We start from the raw sequence: 22,808 nt of genomic DNA on the forward strand, positions 1-22,808 counted from the left end.
CTAATCAGCCTATGTTCCAAACTTTAAAACAAGAGAATTGATCAAGCCGCTTTTGGATTATATACCAAAAATTCGTAGGGGGACTTTTTTTTTTTTTTTTGAACCGTTTAGTAAAATCCCAATTTGCTGGTGCTCATGTGGCCACACCTCTGGTTGATCAATTTTTTATTTTTACAGCGCCCTCTTGTGATGATTCGCTAATTGATTGAATGACCTGTGACCTGAAATGCTGAAAAAATGTTTTGGTTGCTACAACTGATTCGATCATCATGATGGTTTAAGATTTAAACCGGCATTTTGCATACATTTTACCTTACAAACACCATGGATGAATATGACGGTAAGTTAGCAGGTATCTGCGTTTTGAAACAATGATTGCCCTCTTTCATTTGTCCAAAAGTCAACCAGTTTTCTACTACTACGACACACACAGGCTCAGCGACTGTCAATTTCATGATTTTGACTTGAGCATGTTGAGCATTTGTTGAGTGTTGTCATGTCAATGACAACTTAATGTCATCATCATCGTCTGGCTTCACCTGAAGCGTTGAGCAGTATTGCTACAGATACAGATCATGGACATGGTCTTAAGTTAAGCATGATAAGGGAGTGTTCATAGAATATTTGGTGGGGGTGGAAAATATGGGAGAGGGATCAAAAAATTGTGGGTCCTAAAATGGGGATCAAAAAAATTCAGTCCTGAAATTAAATAGGGGGGATCTAGTCCGAATAATCAGACCCAGAACAAAATATTAATTTCTGACATGATCGTGTACTGGGTCTGAACTGTTTCCATATGAAATCTTGATGGCAAATTGGACAATAGAAGCACATGTTTCTACGTGACAGCTTTATAATCCCTATTCAGGTTACGTGAATCACGCTATTGTGGACCATCCTTCTGATACTTGAGTGTTTGGACAAGCGGAACGGTTTTTGTCTACCTCTCTGTTTGTAAACAAACCAGGAGGTCGAAATCGTCCTCCTCGCCGAATACGAAAGTCAGCGTAATAGTACGGCACTGGGGGGATCAAACAAATTTGAAGGTCTGGGCCTGGCTGGGGTAAAATTTCACGGACTGTGCAAATTAAATACCCCCTATTTTGCCAATTTCGCGTTCCTTGCTACTGGTAAAAATAACACCTTTTCTGTGCAATTTGGTAAATCTCATCATGGTTGTCAACTTTTGTGTTGAGTTGGGGGGCCGGGACCAAAACCCCTGAATTCTCATACATGTATTTACAGTGTTCAACGTAAGACTTTTTTTTTAAATGCGTAGCATTATCAGCTTGCAGTACTTGATTTTTGGTAAACCTTTCCACACTTCACTGTATAAGTCTATGGCATAAAATTGCTACACATTAATCGTGTAGCAAAGTGATAAAAAATGAGCAGCATTTTGATCCGCCATACCGCTATGGCAAGCGCTGCATGTACATTGTATGTCTTCTCAGATTATAAATATAAAGGTACTGGGTATAAAATATATTATAATAACATTGAGAAAACATTTTTGAAAACTTGATGCAAAACATTCTAACATAATAATGATATTGTTAAGTGCCTGATTAAAATTAAGCCCAAGGTTTATAAATTTTGGTGCAGCAAAAGTGCACAAAAATTAAAATTGTGTTTTAAAATAAATTACTGGTACCTAAAAGTGAAAGATTTTTTTAAGTCCTTAAAATTGTCATTAATTAGGTATTTATGAAATGAAGAAATGGCAAATATGTTTTTTTTCTCATCAGTGTGGGGATTTTTTTCTGTCTTACTTGTGGGGAAAGATTTTCTTTCTCTCTTTTTTTTCAATTTTCATGCCCTCTGGAATCTGCACCCCTTCACTGTAACCACCAGTCTGTGGATAGCCACTGTGTGTGAGTGTGTCCTCAAACACAGACTCACATTTGATGGGAGTACCTGTGTTGAATTTCACTAGATTACATTTTGGCTGACACACAATATATTTTATGACTTTTTTCATACATGTAGAGGAACCACCTCCTGCATTAAACTTGGAACCATGTCAAATATGTGGAAGGACATTTGTGCCAGAAACACTGGTAAGTTTTGGTGTAAAAACTGGACTCAATTTTTAATTATGATCAGTAATGTTTTACAAAGAGGAGGTCCAGATGTTCGTAATTTGGATTGGGTATAGGGATGTGCGACTTGAATTCCAGAAGCACCCAAAAAAATATAATTTGACAAACCTTTAAGGGAAGGGGTATGAGCGTTTGGACAGTATTTATTGTGGGACATTAGAGCACATCAGACATATCGAATTGCATTCTGAATACGAAGAATGTCCTTCTGATATCAAATAATTTTGATTTTTTGAAATTCGCAATGTAATACACATTTTATGGCAAATCATTAAAATTGATATTTTTGATATTTAACAGTACTTGAAGTAAACTTTATAAATCTGATGATTTATACTTTAAAGTGTATGTAGGTGGGATGAAAAGCGACGATCAATTGAAAATGTTGACCTTTACAGTATTGAAGATATGGATTTTTTTCCCAAAACACCACAAAAAAAAAAAAGGTCTTTTTGGGAAAAAAATCCATATCTTCAATATAAAAGGTCAAAATTTTCAATTGATCGTCGGCTTTTCCTCCCAGCTACTGAGCTACATACACTTTAAGAATATATCATTAGATTTATAAATTTTATTTCGAGGACTGTTATATATCAAAAATTTGAAAAATATCAAATTTTAATAATTTGTCATAAAATTTGTATTATATCGTGAATTTCAAAAATGAAAATTATTTGATATCAGAAAGACATGCTTCAGATTCAGAATGCAATTCGATCGTCAGAGGTGCTCTCATGTCCCACAAAAAATACTGTCGAAACGCCATAAACGCTCATTCTAGATCGCTTAAAGAGACCCAAATATACACTAATTTTCAAATTTTTTTTTTTCAAAAGTTTGCTCAATTCTAGACAATTTTACAAATATTACTGAAACACAATAAAAATATATGCACTTTTCCAGAGTTTTTAAAACAATTTTGAAAAAAAACCACCAACCCCAAAATGAAAATTCCCAAAGTTATACCAAAAACCCTGAAAATGCAAACCAAATATATGGAGTCCTACAAATGTATATGGCACACGTCCCCATACCCACATTTGCACTTAGAAGAAGCATACATGATGTCAATAGCAACAAGACTACATGTAAACATGTGTAAAGATAACGGTCATTATACTCAAAGACTAAATGTAAGTTTTTATTATATAATTATATTTTGTAGTTACTCTTTTTTTCCGTTTTATTGTGGCATTTCGTGTTGTGTTGTTTTACCCTGTAGGCCTATTGTCTTGTCTGTTTTACAAGAAGTTTAAGGGGGTACTACACTCCTGCCCAATTTTGTGCCTATTTTTGCATTTTTCTCAAAAATTATAGAGCATTGGTGACAAGAAAGATGTATATTATAGGGGCAAGGACTACAACTGCTACACTGGAAATTTTATTTCAGCACAGACAACAGTTGTGGAGTTACAGTCAAAAATGAGGGAAAACCAAAATTTGATCAATAAATCAATAACTACTTGCCTTGAGTTACTGAATTTTCAGTTCAGTAGTTGTAGTCCTTGCCCCTATAATATACATATCTTACTTGTCACCAATATGCGCTATACTTTTTGAGAAAAAGACAAAAATAAGCAAAAAATTGGCTAGGGGTGTAGTACCCCCTTAATAAAGATATATTACAAACTATACACTTGACACATTTATTTTTTTATTGAAAACAACAACAGACACACATTTTTTTTTTCTAACTATGTATTTTATTCAATTTTTTTTTCATTTATTTTCTTTTTATTTATGAAATCCTGTTTTCTGTTTTCTACCACAAATTCCGTAAACTTTGTCCATTTTCCGTATCACAGAAACTTATATGGCTTTAAATTTATCATTTTGATTATCATTACATTTTGTCAATAATTGGCATGAATTTCTCTTTACTCAGGTAAAACATACCAGGATTTGTGAAAAAAATTCCGCAAAGAAAAGGAAAGTGTTTGATTCCACCAAACAGAGACATGAAGGCACTGATATTACATCTGTATCTAAGTCAAAGCAAACAAAACAACCTCCATCGGTATGTATATTCAAACCAGTGCTGTAGACCCGGTGGGGTCACTCAACTTGCAATACTGACCGCACGATCGTTACCAAAATCGCGGAAAAAGGGGTCGTTTTTAGGGCTTGTCGGCGGACAAAATTGTCTGTGAAATTGGAAAGTAGGGGTGTTTTATCGCACAAATGTCCACGAAATTGAAAAAAAGGGGGTTCTTATTGTTTTCTCCCGATCACATGGATAGCTGGCCAGATAAATAAGGAATTTGGTTTTCTACTTCGTACTCACCCCAAATGTTGCAATAGCCAATTTATATGCGAGGGGTACTACATGTACTTGAATTTTGTGATGAAAAAAACTATTCATAAAATCCTCGTCCTTGAAATGTTGAAATAGGGTCAAAATAGCAAATGTGTCCTCGGAATCTAAAAAATAGGGGTGTTTCAGAGTACCATTTTGTCCTTGTTTTACATGTAGAGTAAAAAAGGGGGTAAAATTTCATGATTTGTCCTTGAAATCGACTGCAAAAGGGGGTAATTTGTACTTGTGGTAACGGTCCTATGTGTCCCCCCTGCCAGGGAGTGACCCCACCGGGGCTGTAGACCAGCTAGACCACCTCATCCAAGCCCGAGTCTCTGGAGACCATGTCCGAGCCCGGTGTCCGAGTCCCTTGCAACTTGAGTTCATTTTATTCTCTAAATACTGAATCTTAAACCACCCAGCATAATGAGCTGTTGAGAATCCATTGAATAAAAAATGAATAAACTGCATTTTATATTTAATTCTCACAAATCTTGGATGAAATTAAACCCAGTGTTGTACCGTCACACCAGGGCACAGGCATGTTGGTATTGAGTTCTTTTGTTGTCAGAAGGGACATTATTAAGTGACAATATTAGATCATGTTGTAATGTCCAAATGTCAGTCTATTTGAAATCGGCCAGAAACTTTTTAGAATTACTGTTATTACAGTTTAGATACACCCCTGATTGAATCTTTAGTAAAAAAGAAAAAGAAAAAGCGCAGTGATTTATAGTGCGCTACGCACAGGCACAACGCCTAGACGTTGATCCACAAGCCTCAGCACACCTTAGTAGACTATAGGCATGGGAGCACAAATCGACCTCACTAAGGTAGGGCCGGCATCACTCACTCCACATATTTTCTCTGACTGCATTACCTGACCCCATCAGTTCCCAGGTTGGACTCACCCTGTGTGGTTGGCTAGAGTGAGGCCATTCTGGCTGCATTACCTGACCCCATCAGTTCCCAGGTTGGACTCACCCTAGGTGGTTGGCTAGAGTGAGGCCATTCTGGCTGCATTACCTGACCCCATCTGTTCCCAGGTTGGACTCACCCTGTGTGGTTGGCTAGAGTGAGGGCTGAGGCCATTCTGGCTGCATTACCTGACCCCATCAGTTCCCAGGTTGGACTCACCCTGTGTGGTTGGCTAGAGTGAGGGCTGAGGCCATTCTGGCTGCATTACCTGACTGACCCCATCAGTTCCCAGGTTGGACTCACCCTGTGTGGTTGGCTAGAGTGAGGGCTGAGGCCATTCTGGCTGCATTACCTGACCCCATCAGTTCCCAGGTTGGACTCACCCTGTGTGGTTGGCTAGAGTGAGGGCTGAGGCCATTCTGGCTGCATTACCTGACCCCATCAGTTCCCAGGTTGGACTCACCCTAGGTGGTTGGCTTGAGTGAGGCCATGGGTAGTGGGGCCGATCTTGAGTTAGCCTACCTTGGCCTCACTCCCAGGGGGGTACTTAGTACAAATGACCATACGGGGACGTGCCGCAAATATGGGTAGCATTTTCGGCCTTTTGGTATATCAACGACCCCTTTTTCTAAGCCAATTTTGGTATATGAATGGGTCCTTTTTTCAAAATTTTTTTCAATTTTTTCGAAAAAAAACCCAATTTTGACTCAATCTAACCAAAATTTGTAAAAACTAAGACAATTTTGGTTATTATTATGTTTTGATGGATCCAAGTTGTGATTATATTGGATCCAAAACATAATAATGATAAAATTGATGCTTTACGCTTAATATTTATTGGTCTCGCTATATGAGTTTAAAATATTGGACTCGACTACGTCTCGTCCAATATTTTAAAACTCATAGCTCGACCAATAAATATGGGCTCAACCGATCCAATTTTATATCAAACTTGGCGAAAATTTTGACTTTTGGTATATCAATGGGTCCAAATTTATTGAGAAATTGGTATGGGTCCACTTTCAAATTCTCAGCGGCACACCCTACCAAAATCAAACTTGAGTACCCTCCCTCCGGGCCTCACTCATATTATAGTGTGGCCAGAGTGAGGCTGACCCTACTAGTATGATACTGATTTTTTCTCTTTAATCAATACAGAACAAATTATTATATTGATGGAGATATGATAATATTATTTTATTTTCAGAAAACAAAGAAAAACAACTGGAGAGCAAAACATGAGGAATTTATATCTAATATAAAAAATGCTCGAGCTGTTACAGTGGCGATCAAGACGGGAGCTCCTTTGCCACCCCCACCATCTCAAAAAAGAACCGTCAATCCAGGTAAAATACTTGTATATATATTCAAACCTCATTTTACACTGGGTAGTTAAATCCTTATAAGGGATGCTTAAATTATGTAATGTTTTTGTGCAATTTGTTCTTTAATATCAGTGGTACATCTTTATAATTTGAATGTATCCTTTTTCTTGTAGGTTCACAATAGCTTTACCATTTAATGAAAGACTCACTTCTTAGAGGAATATATTTCCCCATCACTTCAAGATCAAAAAATCTGTAAAAAAATCACTCGCTTTGTTCAAATTTTTTCAGTCAAATCAATCAACTTTAGCCAAAAGATGACTGCTTTTTACATGTAAGATACACCCAATAATCCCCAAAACAAACGCTAAATCTGGGTTGGTAAATCGGGCCTGCAGAACAGGGCAAGTTGTTGTTTTGTCGCTAAAGAGGAAAATGAGCTTTTTCTCTGTTAGAAAGATCATGGAAATATAGTAGTATTTCCATGGAAAGATCAATTCACTACACCAAAGATACATATATATGTAGAATTGTCAGTTCGTATTAAATGTCTATATACATTGGGCTATTCCAGTTATAATCCTTACCCCTATATGGCAGACATGATGTTAATCTTCCACACAAGGTGAATTTCAAATGAGGTTACCAGAATGGGTTGGTGACTCCATTCTCCATTTGAAATCTACACATCTTGTATGGGAGATTAAGGTCATGTCTTCCATACTCCATAGGGGTGGATGACCAACAAACCATTTGTCTAGTAAAGTATTATAATAATTATGGTCTGTATTAATGCTTAGTTGTTGCTTTTATTTGATCAGATTATGTGCAATGTCCACACTGCAGTAGGAATTTCAATGAGGGCGCTGCAGAGAGACACATCCCATGGTGCAAAGACCAACAGAATAGGATTGGTAACAAACCAAAGACAAAATCTGCAGACAGAGAGAAAATGAATATTAGAACAAAGGTAAAGACTGGTATCTGATTGAACTTACCTTGTAATGTAAGCACATACACTGTTTATCCGGCATGGGGGTTTGGAATTTCGAAAATTGGTAAAAAGGGTGGGGGGGTAAAATTTTGCGGTATAAAGCATGGGAGATACATATAAAGTGTGTGGGTAAAGCTACCAATTGAAAACTTCCTGAACTGGTGGGACACTTGATTCAATACGCTTGACAGAAATTTTGTTGGGTTGTTGCTTTGATACAATGAACAGAAATTTAGTTTTATCATCATCAAAAAAAAGGTTGCATTTCATCCATAAACAAATTTCATTGAAGTAATCCTGAAGGGATTTGATGCTTGCATTCAAGTGTGCTGCTTATTGATTACAATTGAAAGAAGTATTATGAGGTTATGGTAATTGTGGCTCAAACTATTTAATGACTCGTATAAATGGTCATACGGGAATGTGGCACAAAGTGACACAAATATTGGTGTCATTTTGAGGGCCTCTGCTCTGTTGCTCCCTTTTGTAGGTGTCAAATGTTTAGAAAAAATTACAGCAATTTCTCCTTGGATCCCAAATTTTATGAGACCTGTTGCCATAAAACTAGAGGAACATTGCAGATCTTTATTTTTGAGTAATGGCAAGATTCATAATCACTAGATCATAAGCTTTGAAATAATATTTAACTAGAGAGGATTGCTCCATGCGTGCACTTAGTGTTCAAAAGTCAATATTTCAAAGAAGAATTCTTTTGTTTTTTATTGTTTTTATTGTTTTCTGGCCTATAATCCTCATTATAGGAGAACACGTCCCTAATTTCAAAGAATTGTTAAATTTTATAAGAAATTGTCATATTTTCTTGGAAAATTAGTATTACTAGACCACAAACCTAACTGGGACTTGTTGGTGTTTTGGAGCTATCACGCTGAGGTTTGTTGTCACCGAGTTTGAGCCCTGTACTCCTCTACATGCAGTTCTAATATTTGGCCCCAGATGACCTTTGACCTGACCCCTGCAAAATGTTCCAAAATGTTCATCACCGAGTTTGAGCCTTGTACCTTTTACAGATGTCCAGATCATGGAATTCTAAGATTTGACCCCAGGTGACCTTTGACCTGACCCCTGCAAGATGTTTCATAATGTTTCCCTGGTCATGAGGTTTGTCATCAGTGAGTTTGAGCCTGTACTTCTTACAGATGTCCAGATAACACAATTCTGAGATTTGACCCCAGATGACCTTTGATCTGACCCCTGCAAAATGTTTCAATATGTTCCCATGGTCATGAGGTTTGTTGTCACCAAGTTTAAACCCTGTGCCCCTTACAGATGTCCAGATAGTGCAATTTGAAGATTTGACGCCAGCACATTATGGGTATACAACCACTTACCATGAAGCACATTCCTACCTGTAAGGGAAGGTCCCTCCATGTATTCATAATAATCAAATGAAATTCTGCAAACTACATGTGTTTATAATAATTACAAAAATCTTTGCTATTGCTACAGTACAAACCCCCACTACCAGGCAGCAAGAAGAAACAAACCTTAGCACCACCAACAAGAGCCTCACCCGGAAATATGAGACAATCCAACTCTGCATCAGAACTGGACAGACAGCTAGATGGATTAAATATACATGATAGACGAGGCAGAGGATCAAATGCAAGAGAAAGAGCAGCTGGTGGTAGAGGTGTCAAAACAAGAAGCTTGAGTTCAGATCGAAAAGGTGGAGGAGGATCAAAGAATGGAGTGAATGGTTATCGCAATTCTAGTGGAGAAGGCATCAGAAGGACAAGGTAGGCTTCAAATGGAACAATTATTTTTTCAGCACATCAAGAAAGTTAATGTGTATTCTTTTGTTTCTGTTTGTTTTGTCTTACGTACAAAAAACCTCACTGCACGCTAAAACTAAAGTAAAGTTCCTAATTGTTCAGAGTTCTGTGGCATGCGTTTAGCGTGTAAGGACGTGAACGCAGAAGTGAAAAACAACTACACTGATTGGCTGATCATCAATCATGACAAGTCACAACAAGATGGTTTGATTGACCCATTGGTCATCCAGCACGTAAAAGGGGCAGATACGTTGCCTCAATCAACAGTGCCTACCCAGAATTCTGAACAATTAGTGATATTTACTTTAAAATGCATGAAATAATTTTTTTGCTGCCTGAATATAAAATGCATGATTTTTTGCTGCTTTTAGGTCCCAGTATTTGGATGACGATGATGATGAAGATTATGGTTACAGTCCCAGTAGCCGCGCATCCAGTAGTCATTTATCAGCCAATCATAGGTTAGTATTTTTAAATACTATTAAAATAGTGTATTCATAGGTGACCTTTCATTCAGCCAATCACAGCTTGGTATTTCATTAGCCAATCACAGATCAATGCTTGGTCTCAACTTGTACGACATTCCATCTTTAGCCAATCATGTCAGGTTAGTACATCATGTCAGGTTAGTACATCCACAACTGGCCAATAAAGGCCTGTTTAATATTTGGCAGGTTTTTCAAATTCGATTGGATTGCCTTTAAACATATTTTTCTTATGCAAGTATTTCCTTTCCTTTTTCCATTTTTGTTGTTGATTATTTCACTCTTCTCATTTGTTAAGCTTCATTCATGAGCACTGTGTTGTATGCACTGCACTTCAGTTGTGGACTGACTGGACCAGCTCTATGCTGAACATTGTATGTCCTGCATTGGCTTGTGGTAGAGTTCAAATTACAGCTTGTGTATTTCTGTACATTTTAACTTGCCGTTGCATTCCTCGCTCGTTTAGAAAGCCAAGATGCTACGGTTTTTATTTGTGTTCCTGAGCTATGGAATTAACTCCCTGATGAGCTCTGAGCATCAAGGGCGGGATTTGAGCTGAAGCACATCCTTATAAAATTATATAATTGACTGTTTATGTATCCAGACATCTGTTCTTTCTAGCTGTTTTTTTGCTATCGTTTCTTTTGCTTATTTGCTAGATTAATTTTCTGTGCTTTGTGATATTGTATTTGGTCCATTACAAGGTGCCAGATGCTTTGTATTGCACAGTATAAGTGCACATATTATATTATAAATTCCAATTTTAACAGCTCCAGAACCATTATGGATCACCATTGTGCCGAAAACATATATACTAACCCATATACAATGTTGTTATTGCATTATGCAGAAAATAATTATGTTCATGAATGTATTTGCCCGGGGCACTCCAACTTTGGAGGTGACGCGTATGTAGGGCTGTTAAGACCCCCTTTTCAGCATCGCTGTCACCCAAAGACCCCATATTTTTTTACTTAACACATGCTCTGTCCATGCTCTGTCACCCGAAGACCCCCTATTTTTCCATTTGATCTGTCACCCAAAGACCCTTAAAAGTCCAATTAGAACAGCAACTTTCATTTATCATGGATTTTGTTACTTATTTTGAAAAAACAAGGAAATTTGAAGCCATAACTCAATTTTCGAGGTTTCTGTGGCGCTTTTTTTTTCTCACCCAAAGATTCCATTTAAAAAAAAGGTCATGTTCTCACCCAATGACCCCATATTTTTCACATTTTGCTCTCACCGAATGCCAAAAATCATGCTCTCACCCAATGACCCCATATTTTTTACATTTTGCTCTCACGGATGCCCCTTAGTGCGAAAGTGCCAGCCCTACACCTATATCCATTTCATATTGAAGTGCCCCCCCCGGGTATTTGCTCTCATAGAGCTATTTGGATCGGGCATAGTTGTATGGTAAAATTAAATCAAGTTCTATATGGAGCGGTAATGACCTTGATACACAATTAGTTGCTAGGCAACATGCTGTTGGCTATAAATAGCGCATGTTTTATTCATATCACACTCACTAATTGCTGGCTAGCAAAAACTGAAGGATACTAATAAAAATGATCAATAAATCATGTTATTATATTTACTCTGACTAAATGAATTTGACAGCATTTAATCAATTCACTTATTCAAGTTTTACTAATTTACTTTCTTATTTCTTTTTATCATTTATTAATCTATTACCTATTTATGGTGTATTATGTTTGTGATTCTACATTGTAGCATCCTCTTTTTGGCAGATATCCACAAAAAAGGCTAATTATTTTCACAATTTCAGGTCATTCAGACATTAATATTGTAATTTATGTATAATTGCATAGACCCACTGTGATGGAAAATATAAATTGGACAATGTCTTTGTCAAATGATAGAATCTACCATGACAGGTTATGTACATAAACATCTCAACTTTTTTGGAATAAATTGGGGATGAGGCTGTGGAACACAAAGCATACCATAAAAACTTGAGTTAGCATATGTGTGCTTTTGAAACATGCAAACATGAAGAGCCCTATCCACAAAAGTGTAAAGTGGGTCTGGAGGAGGCTAACTGGTCCTAAAAAATCACAAAAGGCTTCAAGAATTTATTAAAAAAATTATATTTTTTTCCTAAAAATTTTCAGTCAAAATCAATTCAATCAAAATATGGCTGTATTTACTTGCATACAGCTAAAAAAATCCCCAACGTGCAAAATCTGGGACTGTTGGGCCCAGAATAAGTTTTTTTTTATTCATTGCCTTATTTTTGAAAGATTTAGGACTCAGGATAAAGCCTACACACAGACTTAAACCAAAACATGTCCTTTCATTTTGAATAGTATATTTTCACCTCATTGATTACATTACTGACATCTATACAGATATTTATGGCAAACTCAGTTCTCCTATTTCACATAATTAACAATGTTCACTTTGTTTTCTTCAGAAATAGCCCAGGCAGCTTACGTACTCCAACCCCACCCTCATCGTCCAGGTCTACGCAAAACATGAGACGCCAAGCTAGTATGGAAAACGTCAACGGGATGAAAGCACCAAAATACTGTCATGAATGTGGCACGAAGTACCCGATACCCACAGCTAAGTTCTGCTGTGAGTGTGGAACCAAAAGACCTCTAACTCGATGATGAGCTGAGACAGAGACTGATTTTGTGTGAAGCTAAAGTGATCCTGCCTGGTGCTTTTCTTGGGAGTAAATGTCTTAGAAATGTCGGCAGAAAATTCAATATTTGTTTTATCTTTACATTGAGATCTACATGTCACATTTCATGGCATTGAAAAAGATCACGAAACCTTTCAGATACCGCCTTACACATAGACTTGACCTGAGAAACTGTCATTTTCTTCAGAAGGGGGTTCATGGGAGTATTCTGGGGTCATATTTGTTTACACCAAAATAGGGGAGTTATCAAATTATCAACAGTTTGTGAGTATGAAAATGTCAAAACTTTCTTGTGCTATGCGTGCATTCTTCGCAACTTTATAAATGTGTGCACACTACAAGCACATGCTTTTCAAATTGGTTAAGAAATATATAACACATTTCTTGACCTTTTGGGAATAATTTCATTCTGGGTTTGTGTGTGCAATACAATGGTCATAAAAAAATTAACCCAAGATAGAGGGGTCATAAAAATTGACTTAAGTCACTGACATATTCATGACCCCCCTTCTGAAGAAAGTGACACCCCTAATATTTTTTAGAATCCTTTGTGATGAGGGAAAGTTTTAAATTTGCTTGTAATAAGCTACTTTGATCTTTAGGCTAGCTGGCAGCAACTGCATGCTTACTTCAAAGTAGTATAGAGTACTTTTAACTTTGTGAAGATCAAATGAAACTTACACTTTCAAGTTCATCCATGGGTCAATTTGTTCACTCCACCATATGTAACTGTGTCAAGTGTGGACTCAAGTTTAGTTGGGGTAGAAATGTGCCTCAGAACCTGAATGTGGGCCCATATTTATACCAATTTTCCCAGACTTTTATTAGCCAAATTTAACACAATTTCTAGTGAGTTAAAATAAGGGGTTTTTTTTCTCAAAATTAAAAAAACAAACCCATTTTTATACCAAAATTGACTCGGAAAAGGGGCATAGCTGGCTATGACACCCATATTTGCTCACATCCACATATGGTCATTTGTGCCTCCCACTGGTGGGCCTGACAGGAACAGATGAATTTAGAGAAAAAAAAGTATTATTACTCTGTATGTGCTTGTAATACTGTAGTATGTGCTCACTATCAGGATTTGATTGGTCTGGCCAATGTGTCTGACCATAGAGATTATACCCAAAGAGTACTGACTCAAAATTGTCCTGTGTGTAACACTACGGTAAATCCGCCATTTTGGTTTGTCATTGGACGGCATATATCCCTACAGAATTCATCGGCAAGAGCCCAAAATCAGACTGTATAACTTGCATCTTCTGAGCATGAGCATTACAAAGATTTACACACTCGGAGCTAAGCGCACATTTTTGGCACACCATTTACACACATTCTAACACAAACAACATGCACATTAAATCAAAGTTTGCCAGGCACCTTATAGCAAAATTATCTGGAGGTACACTATTTGCCCTCTATGAGCGAGATGCAAACATGATGGACTTGGTACTCTTTGGTTCTACCTCTGACTGATAGCCCAACTGAAGCCAAGGTGTATATAGAATATGGTAGTAAAAACTGTGAATTTCACAAGCTGAAGTTGAAACCTTTTTTGATGCTCACATCAACAACAACAACAACAAAAGAATCAGTTTTGCCTTTCTCTACATTATTGAACAAATAGTTTTGGCTATTTACTGAATGGGCTAGTGGCACATGTTACAGTAAATCCAATTCATGGGCATTGCAAGACCATTGTAAGTGCAATGTTCAATATTTCAATCAATGTACTTTTGATCAATAACACATGAAGAATCCCAACTATAATCAATTGCAAGTAAACCTTTGACGAGCACGTATTTTAAGTATACATCGCATTTACTGAGTTGGACGCACTTGTCTCTGATTGGCTGCTGAGGCGATCTGCTGTTGCCGAGTGGAAATTTGTGAATGAACTGTGCGCCGTACGCGTTGTTAGCTCCAAATTTACAACATCACGGTAGTCGCGCTCGTCAAAGGTTGGCTGCAAAATAGTATACATGTAAAAGTGATCTTGGGTTAGCTTAGTGGCCATCAGGAAAGTAATACAGAACATCAAGGATTTACAATGAGGAGATTGTGCTACAAACAATGGGTGCTTTACATTACACAAGGCAGCTATTACATTGTACTGCACTAACGATGGTTTTCGCTCTGCCCAAGAATTGAAGATAACTTAATTCAGTTTAATTAGCTCATCTAGGGTCACCGACATGCTTGGAAATAAAATGTTGAAAACATGATGAAAACATTTATTTTCCAAATAGGCATCTAATCCTCCAGTAAAAAAATTGGATATATATCAACATTCCAAGGTAAAATGTATCTATGTACTGTAGAGGAACAAACCAAAAGAACAGTGAAGCCCTTTGAATGAACTACAATCCAGGAAAAAATAGTTGGCACACTTGCACTAAACAATGGAAATGCGTGCCCTATCAAAATTGGAGAGGCGAGTGAAACATGCATGTAATATAATGTGAAGTACAGATTCTTCACTATATCGCACTGGGGTACTCAAGTTTGGTTTTGGTAGGGACGTGCCACTGAGAATTTGAAAGTGGACCCATAAATATACCAATTTTTCAAGAAATTTGGACCCATTGATATCCTAAAAGTCAAAATTTTCGGCCGAATTTAACCCAAATTGTCTTAGTTTTTACAAATTTTCCCAAAATGTTGGGAAAATTTTGGAAATTTTGGCTAGATTAAGGAAAAATTGGGCTATTTTCCGAAAAAATTGAGAAAATTTTGAAAAAAGGACCCATTCATATACCAAAATATGCTTTGAAAAAGGGGTCATTGATATACCAAGAGGCTGAAAATGCTACCCATATTTGCGGCACGTCCCCGTATGGTCATTTGTACTGAGTACCCCGGGATCGCACCCTTCTCCATGCCCCATCTTTCAATGCTGGAGGGACCTGTTGACAACATGGCTTGGTCCAACATTCAATTGGGGGAGCGGGGCAGAGATATACCAAAAGACAGGCAAAGAGTGCCAACCTTTTTTTCCTGGATTGTAGTTTCATTGGAAACAGATAAGGGGTTAAGATGGCTGATGCCAAATACTTAAAGGAGTATTTTGTGATCCTAGATCCTAGCATCCTCTTTTCATGACATTTTTCAGTAGATATCCACAAAAAAAGCTTATTCCCAAAATTTCAGTTGATTCCAATTTTGTGTTTGCGAGTTATGCATGATTATGTGTATTACACTGCTCCATAGGCCACTGTTGTAATTTTGTTCTGGTACACCAGAACGAAATTCAAATTTGACAATATTTTTGCTAAACAAACTAATCTCCAAGAAATATTTGGTACATAAACATTATGTAGCCATTTCCAGTGGTATAAAAATCTCAACTTTTTTTGAAAAAAGTGGGGGGATGAGGCTGTGGATCACGAAATGCCCTTTTTAAGCAGTTTGTGCTCATTACGTTCTTTACTTTTACGTTATTGATGTCATTTTGACTCACTTCCAGTTTATTTACAGATGCGGATTGAAACAGATTGAAACAAAACTAGTTGCCAATACATAACATAAACTGGCCTCAAAAAGAAACTTTTCAAAAGGTCATATCTTAAAATCCTGTCTATAAAAATGAAAAATAATTACACACAGGGTTACTTCAATACCCTACTCTAAACACATGTCAGTAACCAAGCAGTTGTCCAACTGACACAACAGCAAAATGCACTGACATGAAACACCTTCCTGGACCACATTCACAGCCCAACAGATTTCTTTTGCTGGGTTCCAATTATTCACCTGTGAATGTGGTCCCGGAAGCTGTTCCGTGTCAGTGTATTTATTTTACTGTTGTGTCAGTTGGACAACTGCTTGGTTACTGACATGTGTTTAGAGTATTGAAGTAATCATGTGTGTAATATTTGTTCATGTACAGGTGAATAATTGGAACTCAACAAAAGAAATCTGTTGGGCTGTGAATGTGGTCCTGGAAGGTGTTCCATGTCAGTGCATTTTGCTGTTGTGTCAGTTGGACAACTGTTTGGTTACTGACCAGTGTTTAGAGTAGAGTATTGAAGCAATCCTGTGTGTAATTTTTGTTCATTTTTATGGAGAGGAATTAAAGATATGACCTTGTGAAAAATTATTAGTTTCTTTTTGAGGCCAGTTTATATTTAGAGAGCTTCGTCCAGTGGCGTAGCTGGGGGAACTGAGAGCAGGTGCCCTGAGTTGCTCCCCGCCAGGTGAAATTTAAAACTTTTGCATACAGGCTTCATGCATATTTCATCATAAATAGACCAAAATTCAACTTGATTTTAACCAAATTAATAATAAATAGTATTTGTGCAAAATTGTACGGTACGTGCTTCACACGCAATTGTGTCAGGATTTTTTGGGGGCCCCATTCTGTATCCTTGCCCTCTTGGCATCGCAACCCCTAATTATGCCACTGCCTTCTTCAATCTTTTAGTTTGTTCCTAAACTACTAAACTGTCAATTTCGCTTCAAATCAAAGGTTTATGATGTGATTGTTGTAACTTTATGATGTGATTGTTGTAATTTGTAATATGAATTATGTCCATTGGATATTTTAACGTTTATCCAAAGACAGTGTACATTTAACAATTATGTAAATTGCATGTATGACTAACAGAAAATGTAACCTTGCAACATGTTACAAGAATCAGTACTACATTAGTTGAAACTAAATAATTAGATGTTTTATGTATTGCATATACATACCATGTCTAATCTGAAAGGAGGTAAGAAAGGCTGACCACGTATCTGCCCTCCCTAAGTATTACTGCAAACAAATGAATCAGAGATACTGACTTCTTACCTGGGATCAATGTGTTAGCTAGCCTCATCATTTTGGATGGGCAGTTTGCTCCTGGGGCAGGCAAAATTAATGGCTAAGTTCAAAAATAATGCTCGAATAAGTTCTATGAACTCAAAACAAGACCAGATTAATAAATGAAGGCTCTAGCAATTGTTATTTGAACTGACTGAATCCCCAGAAGAGGCAGAGATTTATGGTTTCCATGTTACAGGGTCAAATTTTGGACAGGCAGTTATGGTGAAAATGATGGGCATTTGTCAAATCCTAGCGAAGACCCTGCCTGGGGTACAGGCGTTTTTAAACCAGTCTACTCACAAAGTTGTAATGCTGTATTTACAAGTAAACAACAAAGCACAAACTATATTAGTATTTGGGAAGTATATTTTAAATGCATTCTCTTCCAAAGCAAAAGGCAAATACCTGTTAGTAATTGATCAAATCTTGGTAGGGCAGATATATGCAGCCACAAGATTAGTGAAAATAATTTGAAATAATTTGTTTATTTTGCTTACTGGGAGCGCTTTAAAAGAGTCATCATCAGCTGATGTTGTTAGCTCAGGTGTTTATTGACTACGGTTTGCTTAGACCAAAGAAAAAAAGGTTTGTTACAAATGCGCGCTATTTTGAAAAAAAAGAAATGCAGAATTTTTATTTTATTTCAAGAGATTTTTCACCTCAAAATACCATAAAAATACCAATTCGTGAATAAAAAAATAAAAAAATATTGCATTTCGCATTTGTTTTCAAATCACTCGTGAGCTTTGAGACAAAGTTATTTTTTCTTTGGCCTTATGTGAGTTATACTTGTAGTAACTGTGAGATCCATGAAAATATAGTTTTTTTTCTATTATTTACCATTGTAACATTTGTTGAATTTAAAAATGATATAATTTGTCCTAGGTAGGATGCGAGAAGTGCACATTGAGTAGGTGGATCATATTTGTATTTTTTTCTCTATCACCTTGAGTGAATGATAGCAAGCAGAAAACAGTATTATAGCTAGATATTAGGTATGTTTATATATATGATGCAATGAAATCAGACAAGTAGGCTATTGACCATATTGGGCCATTCCCAGTTGCCATCCATACACCCCCCTATGGAAGACATGACCTTACACTTCCACACATGGAGTGTGAATTTCAAATGGGGCTACCTGAATGGGTGACTCCATTTGAAATCTATACCCCCTGTGTGGGAGATTAAGGTCATGTCTTCCATAGGGGGTGTATGGATTTCAACTGGAATATCCCACTCTTATGATTTCAGCATACTGTCAAACCACAGATAAATATAAACCAACCCTTATGGCTTATAGTGGACAACATTCTTAATTTTTAATTTTTCAGTGCAAAGCAGTGTTTGCCTCGAATGCTACATGCACTGGGTGAATTGTGAATAGGTTATATAGGGAAGGATGGTCTATATTAATCTGGGATTTGGCTATATGTTGAATTCATGACAATGTTTAATGTACAGACTTTTTACATGGTGAGGTAACAGAGGTATTCAAACCTAACCCTGTGAAATCCAACACCCGGGTGCCTCCCTTATGGTACGGGGGCAGGCAGTAGGTTGATTCCTTTGTTAAAGCTATAATACATGATTTCAGTCTAATTTTAATTGTGTTATTCTTTGCCAAACTTTTAAAGGAGTATTTTGTGATCCTAGCATCCTCTGATTTCAGGAAATTTTAAAGAAAGTTGACAAATTTCAGGAAAGTTTTGCTCTACCCTTCCTGTGCAAAAGGATAGGTGAAAGTGTATATTTAGGATTTTCCATGTTTTTTAGGAAATTTTAACAACACTAGTTACATCTCTGTTGTATGACTTTTTTCAATAGATATACTGTACACGTAAAAAGCTTAATCCCAAATTTTCAGTTGATTCCGTTTGTAACCGTTGTTCCAGTGGTAGGCCTCAATAGATAATATAATAAGAATACGCATGGATCATTTTTATCATTTATTCTAAGGACCATGCAATGGCTGGATAAGCGAAAAATATCTAGATAATTATTAAATTTTATGTGTAATTCTGCATTCAATTATTGAAGTGCAAAAAACTGGGACAACATAAGATTAGATGGGTAATATTAACACCAACAGATATATTCTTGAAGAGGTTCATTAAGTTTGTAGGAACTCCTAATATAAATTTCATCTTGTCAAAACCAATTATATTTTACTGACCTGGTTTTGACAAGATGAAATTTATATTATAAAAAACCACCAAAAGATGGTATTATGAGTGCTTTGTGCAAAAAAGGAAAAAAATAGAATATGAATGCTTCAGAGCATCATTAGGCGGAGGCCCCTTATTAAGCGTTAGCTTTGGACATTTTATAATTTTATTGATTTTTCACCCGGGTAAGTCGGGTGGAAAATAAAGAAAATAATTAAATATCCAAAACTAAAGCTAAATAAAGTGCCTCCGCCTAATGAAGGTGTCAAAGCATCAAGAACATGTTTTCCTATGAAGATGTTTTCCTATGGATAACAGAGATCCTTATAAAAATGGTCTAGATACATTGTAAGGGAGGTTAAATTGTATGGATTGTAGCCATTACATTTTGTTACCTGGAGAGATTTGATCATGTCTCACCCCCATTTTCAACCAAATCGACGGTAATAACTCTTGTAGTAAGGGATCAACATTTAACCACAAATTGCCTCAGGCAAAAACACAAGGTCATTTTTATGTTACTCATTGACCCATTTGTGTTATATACTGCCTCTAGCTATAATGACATCCTTGTGATCTGGTCAACTCATTGACAGATACGAACCTCTGGAGGGAATTCAATTTTTGATCAATTCTCTCCAGGAAGTGAAACGTAATGCAAACTTGAGCCAAATCTGAGAATGAATTTTCTCTCTTAGGGGTGTGTCACTCAAAAATTACCAGTATTCATTATAATTATGTAATTTTAGCCTATGCATTGGTTTGATCAAAATATTAAAATGTAGAAAATAAATGTACTCTATACCAACTCCATGCATGGAATTGAATTTCCCTGCTATCCTTCCAGACATACACCTTCAAACCAAAGCACATGATCAAGAGTGTAAGACAAATCAAGGTAGCCTTTTTAAAGAGAAAATCAATAACTGCAATGCAAGGAACTTTTTTGCTGTTAAATTCTGAGCTACAATTTAAAAAGTTTTTATAGCCAGTGCAGTGAGTTTTTTTCACCCATAAGGTGTGATGTGTAGTTTGTCTAAGATCTGTGCTATTTGATATATTGAAATTGCAAAACTGTCAATATTGTGAAAAATGAATAACGCCAAAATACAGATCCTGCTCTATGGTATTTATACCTTACATAAATCTACAAATTAGGTGGATGTTATGCTGCATTTTGATGTGGCAGTCTTGGCCAAGCTTATACTGGATATTTACGGGTCCGGGTACCAAAAATTTTGATACCCCCTGTATATGGTTATACGGATCCCAATTTTCACACCATGCTCAGAAGTTCACCCCCTGTGATGATTGTGGTTCATATAATCATATCCCTCAAATCATTGAATGACATAGGCGTAGATCCGGGGGGGGGGGGATAAATCCCCCCCAATATTTTGCCAGGGGGATGGTCCATGCAATCATCCCCCCCAATGTTGAGACCTGTATATGGGTTTCTGACCAAAGTAACCTCATATTTGGCCATTTTAGCCCTAAAATTGCAAAACTTTCCGTGCTACACGCGAATTTATCCCACTTTTGCACCATATTTCATCAATTTAGCTTCAAAATGGCAAAATTTTTCGCCCGCTTCGCGCGCATTTGTTCAATAAACTTGATCTGTCGCCAAAAAGTGCTGCTTTTTTCCAACCCCATCCCCCCCAATGTCAAAAAGAAATCTACGCCACTGTTGAATGATAATAAAGTTCTAAACAGTTTAGCAAGATCTCCTGGTTGTGACCAAGTCACTCTGTGTAAGGATATTTGAATGTCATATTATTTGTTAAGTTGTCGGTCACCCACCTTTGCACAGTATTTTTTGTGGGGCCTGAGAAGCACTTCAGACACATCAAATTGCATTTTGAATATGAGAAATGTCCTTCTGATATCAATTTTTTTTTTTTTGAATTTGCGATATAATGCACATTTTATGGTAAATGATTTTAAAAATGATATTTCTGAAATTTAACAAAATCAGCGACGGCCAACCGCCACCGTATAGCGACTGTTGATTTTGGGCGTTTCTTTTCGTGATTTTGGGCTTATTTCTGCTACGATATCTGTGTCTCTGCGCCCAATAAATACGCTGTTGTCACCCAATGTGAGCACGGAATTCGCGGAACCGAATAACATTGAGAAATGGCGTCAATTCAGTCGATTTTGTGGTGATATCCCTCAAATCATTGAATGATAATAAAGTTCTAAACAGTTTAGCAAGATCTCCTGGTTGTGACCAAGTCACTCTGTGTAAGGATATTTGAATGTTATTATTTGTTAAGTTGTCGGTCACCCACCTTTACACAGTATTTTATGTGGGGCCTGAGAAGCACTTCAGACACATCAAATTGCATTTTGAATACGAGAAATGTCCTGATATCAATTTTTTGCACATTTATGGTAAATGATCAATTTTTTGCACATTTATGGTAAATGATTAAAATGATATTTCTGAAATTTAACAAAATTTAACAAAATAAATTGTATAAATCAAATGATATGTACTTAAAGTGTATGTAGCTGTGATGAAAAGCCATTCATCATAAGATGTATATCTTCAATATGAAATATCGAAATTTTCAATTGATGGTCGGCTTTTCATCTTGGCTACATACGCCTTAAGTACATACCATTAGATTTATAAAGTTGACTTTGTAGACTGTTATTAAATATCAATCATTTTAAAGATATCAAATTTTAATAGCTTGCCATAAAATATGTATTAAATATTGCATTTAAAACAGAAAGCAAAAAAAAATTGAAATTAGAAGGACATTCCTCATATTCAGAAAGCAATTCAATATGTCTGATGTGCTCTCGGGTCCCACAAAAAACACTTTTATCTGATTCCTTACATGAAGACTGCATAATACCGGTAGTTTACTTTATGTTGTGTTTTAAATGTAAATAAGATGTCATATTTTTCAGTGAAACAATTTTATATGTAAATATTTGTGATATTTGTGCTAGACATATAATTGTGATATGTTAATTATTGACAGACCAATAAATCAATATTGAGTATGTGTAAATTTCACCTTGAGAACATGAGTAGTCTTATAATTAGGGTCTGATTTTGCCTTGGTTCAGCCAATTTGCTGTACATTGTAGGACTACAAGTGGTCAGTTAAACTCTCACTTCTGTTTGTTTGTTTCAAGTGATGGCTTTAAAAGGGCATTTCGTGATCCACAGCCTCATCCCCCCCACTTTTCTCAAAAAAAGTTGAGATTTTTATATCACTGGAA

General features: G+C 36.6%; 1 protein-coding gene across 2 annotated transcripts; it reads left to right on the forward strand.

Moving 5' to 3' along the window:
• The first annotated feature begins 227 nt into the window (after positions 1-227).
• On the forward strand, positions 228-13,151 carry LOC140150803 (zinc finger C2HC domain-containing protein 1A-like). Of its 2 annotated transcripts, XM_072172933.1 has the most exons (8): positions 228-340; positions 1,990-2,060; positions 3,988-4,119; positions 6,524-6,662; positions 7,463-7,611; positions 9,103-9,392; positions 9,800-9,889; positions 12,354-13,147. In XM_072172933.1, the coding sequence occupies exons 1-8, from the start codon at positions 325-327 to the stop codon at positions 12,550-12,552; spliced, it is 1,086 nt and encodes a 361-aa protein (XP_072029034.1). In that variant the 5' UTR covers positions 228-324; the 3' UTR covers positions 12,553-13,147. The 2 variants fall into 2 exon arrangements, with proteins under 2 accessions (XP_072029034.1, XP_072029035.1); XM_072172934.1 differs by lacking the exon at positions 9,800-9,889 and having other exon boundaries at positions 12,354-13,151.
• Positions 13,152-22,808: the final 9,657 nt, after the last annotated feature.

This window comes from Amphiura filiformis, chromosome 4, assembly GCF_039555335.1.
Source record: "Amphiura filiformis chromosome 4, Afil_fr2py, whole genome shotgun sequence".
Taxonomy (NCBI): Eukaryota; Metazoa; Echinodermata; class Ophiuroidea; order Amphilepidida; family Amphiuridae; genus Amphiura; species Amphiura filiformis.

What these genes read in the sequence shown, in the direction of transcription:
- LOC140150803 (XM_072172933.1), top strand. An exon ending in AAACAAAACAACCTCCATCG is followed by an intron (nt 4,120 to 6,523) that starts GTATGTATATTC and finishes TTTTATTTTCAG; the next exon opens with AAAACAAAGAAAAACAACTG. An exon ending in AAAAAGAACCGTCAATCCAG is followed by an intron (nt 6,663 to 7,462) that starts GTAAAATACTTG and finishes TTATTTGATCAG; the next exon opens with ATTATGTGCAATGTCCACAC.